The sequence below is a fragment of the Leucoraja erinacea genome, chromosome 3 (genome assembly GCF_028641065.1).
Source record: "Leucoraja erinacea ecotype New England chromosome 3, Leri_hhj_1, whole genome shotgun sequence".
Taxonomy (NCBI): domain Eukaryota; kingdom Metazoa; phylum Chordata; class Chondrichthyes; order Rajiformes; family Rajidae; genus Leucoraja; species Leucoraja erinaceus.
The window spans coordinates 73,642,529-73,653,179 of record NC_073379.1 but is presented as its reverse complement, the minus strand read 5'-3'; the positions used below and the strand labels follow the sequence as shown (position 1 = coordinate 73,653,179).

At 43.8% G+C, this 10,651-nt stretch overlaps 1 protein-coding gene across 2 annotated transcripts in view; it reads right to left on the bottom strand.

Annotated features, from left to right (window-relative positions):
• LOC129695726 (terminal uridylyltransferase 7-like) overlaps positions 1 to 10,651 on the bottom strand; it is a 97,086-nt gene that overhangs the window by 18,189 nt on the left and 68,246 nt on the right. For both annotated transcript variants that reach the window (XM_055632932.1, XM_055632931.1), the window contains 5 exons: positions 7,225 to 7,338; positions 4,036 to 4,113; positions 3,672 to 3,849; positions 1,123 to 1,170; positions 944 to 1,035 (listed from right to left, as the gene is read on the bottom strand). In XM_055632932.1, coding sequence (XP_055488907.1) covers positions 944 to 1,035; positions 1,123 to 1,170; positions 3,672 to 3,849; positions 4,036 to 4,113; positions 7,225 to 7,338 — 510 coding nt within the window. The remainder of the gene's footprint in view (positions 1 to 943; positions 1,036 to 1,122; positions 1,171 to 3,671; positions 3,850 to 4,035; positions 4,114 to 7,224; positions 7,339 to 10,651) is intronic.

The following is a 10,651-nucleotide window of genomic DNA, read 5'->3' as shown; positions in this document are numbered from 1 at the left end:
TTTAACTACACGTGGTTTTTTTCTATTACAAATCTCAAATTGTGGAGTACAGAGGCAAATAAATAAATGATGAGTCTTTCTCCCAAATATTATGAAGGGCACTATTTTACTTATTCACGGGTTTGAAAGATTCCTTTATTTACACAATTACATTGCATGCTTTCTCTCATTTCTGCTTGAAATTTTGTGACAATTATTAAATTTGTACATCGATTCAATTCAAACCTATTGTACTTCTGAGCATGATCTCTGCTTCCACGCCTCTATTTCTGAAGTTGCTTCTTATTATCTTCCTGTTTCAATTGTATCTTTTATGTTCATTGCAGTTCCTCATCTTACCGTTTGTTTTTAAATCTTCCTTGCATATTATCAGATTTCTGATCAGATAAATCCAAGGACACCCTGACTAGATATATCTGAGGACACTGTGGGAAGCTTGAGAAGAAATTACGAGTGCCCAAGCTGATAAAGTACCACATGGTAGGCTGCTCTGGAAGATCGCATGGGATCCAGGGAGAGCTAGCTGACTGGATAGAGAATTGGCTTAATGGAAGGAAGTATAGTTTTTCAGACTGGAGACTTGTGACTAGTGGTGTGCCTCACGCACATTAATAAAAAAGGATGCATATGATGGCTTTCAACGGCTTATAAATCTTTGCATTTCTTATGGTACCAATGATAAATTCTGGAAGTTTGGAAGAGGATTTCTAAGATTGGAAGATGAACGTTCATATAATCATGTTTTGAAATTAAATAAGATTGCTTTTGAAATTTCTTCCCTTTTCCAAAATAAAACCATTTATTATTTTTTTAAATACAAGACTATTATCTTACCTGTAATAAGATCACTAAATATGGAATTAGCCTACTCAATAACAAAAACTGAAGTGGTTCAGAATATAAAGTATGTATATGAATTAGCACACACAAATACATAACATACCATAATTGTGGGATATTGCACTGGGATGCATTTAATCGGTGTTCCAAAAACCTTTCTCCCATTGATGAAAGCTTTCATGATAAAATTTGTCACTGAAAAAAACAGAACAATTCACTTTCAACCAGAACTATGTCACTAATAGTAAAAAATTGTTGGATAAAAGTTTAAAGGAAACTTACTCTTTCGGGACAGCCCAGCTCCAAGGTTATGGTTGAGGTCAAATGGATCTATTTCAAACAAAATCTATGATTTACACTTCAAGAAAATGACTTAAAACAAACTATCGATAAAAAAAAATAATCAGTAATTACATCCTCATGAACTATTCAAGTAAATTGTGAGAAGATAAAAAACATGGAATAGTAGAATTTAAAAAAGGAGCAAATGAAGGACATGCAACTTGTCTCAGAACCAACAATAAATGGCACTTTTAATACAATATAAAGGCCCCAATGTGCATGTCAGGAGCATCCTCAAATTAAAAGGAAATGGAGATGCTAACAAAAATGTTGAATTTACTTAGCAAGTTAGACAGTATCTGCAAACACATAGAGAAACAAATTAGTTCCCACTTTCTCTGCACAAGTGCTGTGTGACAAGTTAAGCATCTCTAGAATTTCCTTTCATCAAACTCAATCAAGGCTCGGTGCTGGGACCGCAGATATTTTCAATATACATCAATGACTTACATGAAGGGATTCAAAATAACATTAGCAAATTTGCAGATGACACAAAGCTGGGTGGCAGTGTGAACTGTGAGGAGGATGCTATGAGAATGCAGGGCGACTTGGACAGCTTGGGGAGTGGGCAGATGCATGGCAGATGAAGTTTAATGCGGATAAATGTGAGGTTATCCACTTTGGTAGCAAAAACAGGAAGGCAGATTACTATCTAAATGGCGCCAAGTTGGGAAAAGGGGGAGTACAACAGGATCTGGGGGTCCTTGTACATCAGTCTATGAAAGTAAGCATGCAGATACAGCAGGCAGTGAAGAAAGCAAATTGCATGTTGGTCTTTATAACAAGAGGAATCAAATATAGGAGCAAAGAGGTCCTTCTGCAGTTGTACAGAGCCCTAGTGAGACCACACCTGGAGTATTGTGTGCAGTTTTGGTCCCCTAATTTGAGGAAGGACATTCTTGCTATTGAGTGTGCAATGTAGGTTTACAATGTTAATTCCCAGGAAGGCAGGACTGTCATATGCTGAGAGAATGGAGCAGCTGGGCTTGTACACTCTGGAGTTTAGAAGGATGAGAGAATATCTCATTGAAACATATAAGATTGTTAAGGGTTTGGATACGCTAGAGGCAGGAAACATGTTCCCGATGTTGGGGAAGTCCAGAACCAGGGGCCACAGTTTAAGAATTTAAGCCATTTAGAATGGAGACGAGGAAACACTTTTTCTCACAGAGAGTGGTGAGTTTGTGGAATTCTCTGCCTCAGAGGGCGGCGGAGGCAGGTTCTCTGGACGCTTTCAAGAGAGAGCTAGATAGGGCTCTTAAAAATAGCGGAGTCAGGGCATAAGGGGAGAAGGCAGGAACGGGGTACTGATTGGAGATGATCAGCCATGATCACATTGAATGGCGGTGCTGGCTCGAAGGGCCAACTGGCCTACTCCTGCACCTATTGTCTATCCCCTATCCCCTATCTCCCTGTACCTGTGCTCACTCTGGACAGAACAGGTTCTACCAATGGAGAAATCCTGGCTAGCAGGAGGCACTCAAACAGCTTGTAGGATGTGCACAAGAGGGAGATGGGTCAGTAACGAGCTGGATCATCCTTGCGGCCGCCAGCGCAGGCCTCCTTGCGCCCTTGCATCACCGGGCCTGGGCGCCGCGGCCAGGTGCTGGTGATGCTGGATAATTACGGGGGGAAAAAATGCTTGTGGGCTGGATGATTTCGGGTTACGCTGCCGCATTCGGCCCAGGGGCCGTAGATTGCCAACCCCGGATGTAGGTCACAACTCAAGTAAATAGCAATGCTGTATTTTTTGTGGCATACAACAGCAACAAGCTTGAAGCCATAGATACAGAGCTTGGAAGCACATGAGGTATCAGCAATGTGAGTCTTGTAGGAGGAGGACATCAGCATTAAGGGCCTTAGCAGATCTTGAGATGTATTCATTCTTTGCCCTGGACATTCTTTCCACATTTAGCTGGTAGATGCGTAGAGATTTCCTGATGCTGGTGAGTTTTGGCCCTGGGAAGAGCCATTTGGATTAAGAGTTACTAGTGGCATGGTCAAAACTGGCGCCAAAACACCACATTTATTTGTTTGTGATCGTCGGGTTGATTGCATTAGTCGAAACAGGGTGGACCATGTGAAGGTTGCAATCTATGGAGGATTAAAAAGCACGTACAAAAAGGAAATCAAGGGCAAAAAGGTGGCAATACATACATAGTTCTGGCAGATGAGATTAAATAGAATTTGGAGTATTGTGTTCAGTTTTGGTCAACCAGCTATTGGAAAGATGCAATTAAGGTGCAATTTGCTATGGTGCCTCCAAAAAGGTATTATTTTCCATGTGGATGAATCACATATATTAACAGCTACGGAATTACAGTCCAGCTTACTTTAGTGCTCCTTGAAAATAAATTACTATCTGTTACTTTTTCCAGAGTGCCTACTTCTAAATGAACAGTCTTCAATCAGAGTACTGACCAACAACATAATTAAAATCCTCGCTGGAACTGCTTAAAGCAACAATTAATCATACTTGTGAGTCTTACCTTCAATAACAATATATTTAGATGTCCATTGCTTCTTAAAGGTTGTGAGTAGAGCCTTTCGCCTGATGCTAATCACATGTTCTTTGAAGTCAAACTCCTCTGTGTAGAACCTGAGAAGCCCCAGCCATAACTCTCCAAGGGACTCTTTATTCTTTCCATAGTCAGGCCATTTATTTTTCTACATTTGTGAAGTTTAGAAGGACTGCATTAATTTCAGCCATCAAATGGTTTTTTGGAACAAAAGCTTTACAACAAGCCCCACCAGACAAAAACTTCAGATCTCACAGAACTCACAAAAACATTGACCAATGAGAATAACTGAAAGTAGTCTGTAAAAATAACTCAACTGTTTAAAGCGACTCACCAGTTCATCCAGTTTATCAAAATAATACACATTCCAACCATCGATCAAGTTTTCTGGCCTTTTTGTCCCTTGATGCATCTGAAAATTAGTGAAATGTTGAGTTGTGATAATTCTACAAAATAAATTAGTTTCCCAACAAGGATTTTGTTCCTACATTAAGCATATCATTTTATGAGCAGCAACTCTGATGCTCATCTTACATCATTTCAGAAATACAAATCGTGCACATTCCTTTCTACTCATTTTGACCATTGAGTCCATGTCAGCTACCTGCAGGGTAATCCCAGCACCCATTCACCACCCCTCAATTTCCTCTATCTTGGCATCTATTCTTTCACACAGGCCCATCAACATCCCTTTGATTCCTTTATAATTTAGCCAAGATTAAGGGTTAATTCAATTCAACTTTAATGTCATCGCACAAATACAAGTATGAGTACAACGAAATGCAGTTTTGCGTCAGTCCGTAGTAGTTGTACATAAACAAAAAAAAAAATAGAAAGAGAGAAGATACAGAATAATCAAGAAATACAGAATAATTAAACAATGGGGACGGAGGGACCAGAGAAATCTATCGGCGGGACTCCGAGTTCAGCAATGTGATTGTGTTGTTGTAGAAGCTGTTCCTCATCCTACTAGTACGTGACCTGAGGCTCCTGTACCGCCTCCCTGATGGGAGGAGGGCAAACAGTCCATGGTTGGGGTGTGAGGGGTCTTTGATGATCTTCCCAGCCTGTCTCAGACACCGTTTTCGGTGGAGGGCATCCATGGCAGGGAGCGGGGCACCGATGATGTGCTGCGCGGTTTTCACCACCCGTTGATTTACCGCCACCACCGGTTAATTTACAGCAACTAATTTACGTCGTCATCTTTGGGGTATCAGAAGAAACCAAAGCGTCCTGTGGAAATCTACAAGATCTCAGGGAGGACGTAAACATCACAGACAGCATCGATATAGGCACTTTTATTCTTTGTTTCAACCATTTACAAAATTTGCCTCTCATTTAATATCAGGTATGGTGAAGACTAACAGAGCGTTTCCTTTTTGTCTCAGTTGGAATTTTTTTAAAATTAGCTTTGTTTCTAATGTTCCCTTTTCAAATGGTCCATTTCTGATTCCTCCTTTCACTTAATTATTTCTGATTCTGGATTGGGTTGTTAATCAATATTTACCTTTAAACTGACCGAGTCATATTTACCTTTGTTACATTTCTATCCACCAGCTTTCCCCAGGACTCAATTCCATTCTCTTACTTTCACTGTCTGTCATATCTAGTCGGATAATGCCACCTTCCAAATCAATGCTTTTCACGTCTTAACTTTGCCCCCACTGAAAGATTCTCATTTACCATGGACAGCATCAGTTGCAGCTTGTATATTTCTAATCTCATTCATTCCTCTCTTCCCAGAACCATGATAGCTTATGTCCCTGCTCCAATTACCTCAAAATACCTTCCCATGCAAACCCAGGAGATACTAGATCCAAACACTATTTATAGATGAAACTGCAATTTACTTTACTTGAATTTGTTGCTTCACTTTGGCCTCCCCAATTTAGAGGGCAAAACACAGACCTTGCAAAATAGACTAGTTTGCGAGGTGCCCTGGATCCTTCAGTCACCTCAATCCTCTTACTGACATCTTCTGCCCCAAGCCGATTGGACTCTTCCAAATCAACCTTGGAGAAACAACTTCCTGTCAATTTCAATTAAAGATTCCATGGTCCTGTTCTGTGGACACAGCTGCTATTCCTCACATGTCACCTTCCAATTTAGAATAACACATTGGGCACCACAATGTGGTCCCTACACCAAAAGAACCATACACAGACATTTGCATTCAGTCAGCAAACATTACCCTGAGCTACCAGTAACCTGTCCAATTTCCTATCCCACTCTGATCTTAGATTTTAATTTGTATATTGTTCCAAAAATGCCCACCCCAACGAGGAAATTAAAATCAGCATCTCATCTGCTGTCTAGGCACACAGCTGTCCAAAGAACACAACATTGAAATACACAAAAAAGCCAAAACGCGGGTGCAGCAGCATCTATGGAGCGAAGGAAATAGGCAACGTTTCGGGCCGAAACCCTTCTTCAGTCTGAAGAAGGGTTTCGGCCCGAAACGTTGCCTATTTCCTTCGCTCCATAGATGCTGCTGCACCCGCTGAGTTTCTCCAGCTTTTTTGTGTAACCTTCGCTTTTCCAGCACCCGCACTTCCCTCTTAAACACAACATTGAAATAAATGTTTTCAGAATATTAGCCTTGCCTGCCTGTCAGAACTGACCAGTTCCAATGCAAGGTTGTCCTACCTGTAACATTCAGTTTTCCTCCCTCCACTAATACTGCCTGATCTGCTCTGTGTTTTCAGCTTTCTCCAAAGACATTTCCAACAACTGTTTTCTGCATCTCATGTATTATTTTATTTATTTTCCCTCTATAATTAATTTTGTTGATAACAAAGCAGCACCGAGACCAAATATGTGACTTGGGCACTCTTGATCTCCATCATATGCAGACATTCTCTCTGTTCTCACCAGCTCCCCCAGTTTTAATAACTTAAAACACACTTATTTTTGCAGTTTGATATGGAACATTGATCTGAAATGTTATCTTGTCTCTCCACAATGCTGCCTGCCTGTCCTGCCACGTATTACCATCCTTTCCACATCATTTCCTTTGTTATGTTTCCTCCCCTGCAATCTACTGTATCAAAATTATTTTTCTGCTGCCTCCTTTTTTCAGGTCTCTGTCCCTGCTTAAAACTAGCTGCATTCAACTTCTGTGTATTATAACCAAAGGTTATTCCCCGTCATAAAATGGGTCTCTGAAGGGTCTCGACCCAAAACGTCACCAATTCCTTCTCCCCAGAGATGCTGCTTGTCCTGCTAAGTTACTCCAGCATTTTGTGTCTACCTTCGATTTAAACCAGCATCTGCAGTTCATTCCTACATAATTCCCTGTCAACTGCCTAATCTGTCTTTCCAGCATAATCTGTGTATATTATTGAACTAATTTCATGCTGCCGACATAATTCAGCTATGTTGTAATGTTTCTAAAATTGAACATATATCCACACAATAAATCACCATTGACACTTTGCTAAAAATAAATGTATCCTGCATACAGTGAAAAAACTAAACCAGAATCTGCTCCTTTCAGAACTAAAGTAAATTCATTTTTGCATACCTCTTGAAGGACGGGAATTACTGGTGGCTTCCTTTGCTGTAGGAAGTAAATTGCCATTAAAGTATATGCATATGATGAAAGGCTGCCTCTGGATGCGTCACCGATATCGCACACCTGTTAAAAATGAAAACAAATTCTAGTACACTATATAAAACATAGAACTGTACTGGCCCTTTGGCCCACATTTGTTCCGACCATGATGTCAAATTAATCCCGTCTGCATTCACATGACCCAGATCCCTTCATTCTCTGCACATGCACATGCCTGTCTGAAAACCTCTTAAATATCACTATCGTATCTTCCATCCGACGAATGACCCTTGTGGTTGTCAGGACACCACTGCCAGGAGAAGAAACAATAGAGGACCCACCATGGGGGGGGGAGAACAATGGAGGACCCACCATGGGGGGGGGAGAACAATGGAGGACCCAGCATGGGGGAGGGGGAGAAAAACAATGAACAATGTGGGACCCAGCGAGGTGGTGACACCATGAAGGGGGGGCGGGAGGAGAACAAAGGAGGATCTGGCGCAGGTACTTTGTAACCTTGTCAGCGCCCTTTATGTGGCAACCATTTGCATACCTTGGCATGGGCGGGAATCCTGGGGAGACGGGAGACGGGGGAGGGGGGGGGGGGGGCACATTCCCTCCATGTTTTGAGAGGTGGGGGACAATGCCCCCCATGTTTTATACTCCAGATTTTGAAAATCGGTGAAAAAAACTATTAAAATCTCCGCTTTCCGTGAGACAGTGGGGGTGTCACTGTTAAGCGCTTGTGAAATATCTCTAATAATACGGTATTAACATGATGTGTCACCAATTGTGTTTTGATCTTCCAAAGCTGTCTGATGCAGGTACAATTACCATTTGAACTAATTGGATGTATTATTGGTGGATGGGAAAGATTTAAACGGGTATCGGATTTAAACGGGTCAGGTCATTCAGGAATCCGGTCGAACGGGTTTCCTGGCTGGCTTGCAGGTAAGTCCCTCATTCAGGTCACTCAGGCTATTTAGTATGTTTTTCCCATCTCTCTCTCTCCCCTCCAAGGCCGGTTCTACTGTTTGCCTTTATTTGCTTTGGATTTATTTGTTTAAGTTTTTTATCACTGTAGCTTTTGAAAGATTCAAGCGGGTATCAGACGGTTTCGAAGGACTGAATCGGCCAGTTTGCAGTGCCTTTCATCGCCCGGCGCGGCTTAAAATCAATCTGCTGCATCAAGGCGATCGAGGCTCCCGATGTTGAACCCCCCGCCGGCTGATTTTAAGGCGCGCCGGGCGATGAAAGGCCGCGCAAACGGGCCGATTCAAGCCCCACGATTCGGGGTGGACGAAGCTGCTGTTTCTGGAGTTCGGAGTGGGTCACCAACCAGGTCAGCTCCCGATGTTACCGTCCACAGGACCCATGGCCGAAGCCTCCAAAGTCGTGTGTGTGTGTATGTGAGAGAGAGAGAGTGCGCATGCGCATGGCCTCCAAGAAATTGTGTCCCCCACGTTTTGATAGCGATTTCCGCCTCTTTACCTTGGGGGTCCTGCCTGGTCCAACATGGGTACTGACCCCTCCACCATTGAAGGAGTACCATTGAGGCACTGCCACAAAAAGGCAGCTAGCATCATCAAGGACCCTCATCACCCTGACCAAACTCATTTCTCTCCTACATTGGGAAGAAGGTATAAGAGTAGAAAACCTCAAGGCTGTCTGCTCAGTCCCCAGCTCTACTCACTCTATATCCATACTGTATAATGAGTATAGTTTAGAAAACTATGAGCTTCAGGTTCAAGAACAGCTTCTTGTCCACAACCAGAGAGTTCACCTCCACTGTTGTGACTGCAGCCTATATCCCTCCTGATGCTAATGCCAAGCTTGCAATGAAAGAGCTGCATACTGCCATTAGCAATCAACAGACGCATAACCCTGAGGCAGCCTTCATTGTTGCGGGTGACTTCAATCACTCTAACCTGAAGACTGTACTCCCCAAATTCCACCAACATGTATCCTTCCCCACTAGAGTAGACAAGACACTGGACAAAGTCTACACCAACATGGCTGAAGCCCCACCTTGGTCAGTCTGATCACGTCTCATTGTTCCTGCTCCCTAAGTACTCCCCACTCATCAGACGGGTTAAACCAACTGTGAGGACAGTTAAAGTCTGGTCAGAGGAAGCGGACTTCACACTTCAGCAGTGTTTTGGAAACACTGACTGGAAGGCGTTTGCAGCCCAGGCAACCCTTGACTCTCACACGGACATTGATTCCTACACATCCTCTGTTCTGGACTTTATAAACTCCACCATCAATAGTGTCACCTCCCTCAAACAGGTGACCATATACCCGAATCAGAAGCCATGGATGAACAGCGAGGTCAGGCTACTGCTGAAAGCACGGGACGCCGCTTTCAGGTCAGGCGATGCTCGAGCCTACAGTTCATCCAGGGCTAACCTGAAGAGGGGCATCAGGAAGGCCAAGCACTGCCATAAGCTCAGGATTGAGGAGCACTTCAACAACAACTCCGACCCCCGACGCATGTGGCAAGGCATCCAGGCCATCACGGACTACAGACCCTCCAACACCACCCCCACATCCAGCGACGCCTCCTTCCTTGAGGAGCTTAATCACTTCTATGGCTGCTTCGACAGGGACAATCTAGAGACAGCCATCAAGGCTGTGCTACCTGCCGATCACCAACCCCTCACACTCACCCCCTACGACGTGTACGTGGCACTGAGTAAGACTAATGTACGTAAAGCTGCTGGCCCTGACGGCATCCCCGGGCGCGTGCTCAGGGCCTGTGCTGCGCAGCTGACAGACGTCTGGACTGACATCTTCAACCTGTCACTTGCCCAAGCAGTTGTCCCCACTTGCCTTAAAACCACCTCCATCGTGCCAGTGCCAAAACACTCCACTGCGGCAAGCCTCAACGACTTCCGCCCAGTTGCACTTACCCCCATCATCACCAAGTGCTTCGAGGGGCTGGTCCTGGCACACCTCAAAAGCTGCCTACCCCCCACACACTGGATCCCTATCAGTTTGCCTACCGCAAGAACAGGAGTACGGAGGATGCCATCTCAACGGCACTTCACTCCGCCCTCTCCCACTTCGACAACAGAGACACTTACGTAAGAATGCTGTTCATCGATTACAGCTCAGCATTCAACACCATTATACCATCAAAACTGATCACCAAACTCGGTAACCTGGGCATCGACCCCTCCCTCTGCAACTGGATACTGGACTTTCTAACCAACAGACCCCAGTCTGTGAGGTTAGACAAGCACACCTCTTCAACCCTCACCCTGAACACTGGCGTTCCACAGGGCTGTGTGCTGAGCCCCCTCCTCTACTCCCTCTTCACCTATGACTGCACACCTGTACATGGTACTAACACCATCACTCTTGGACCCACAATACCTCAACACTGATCAAGAAG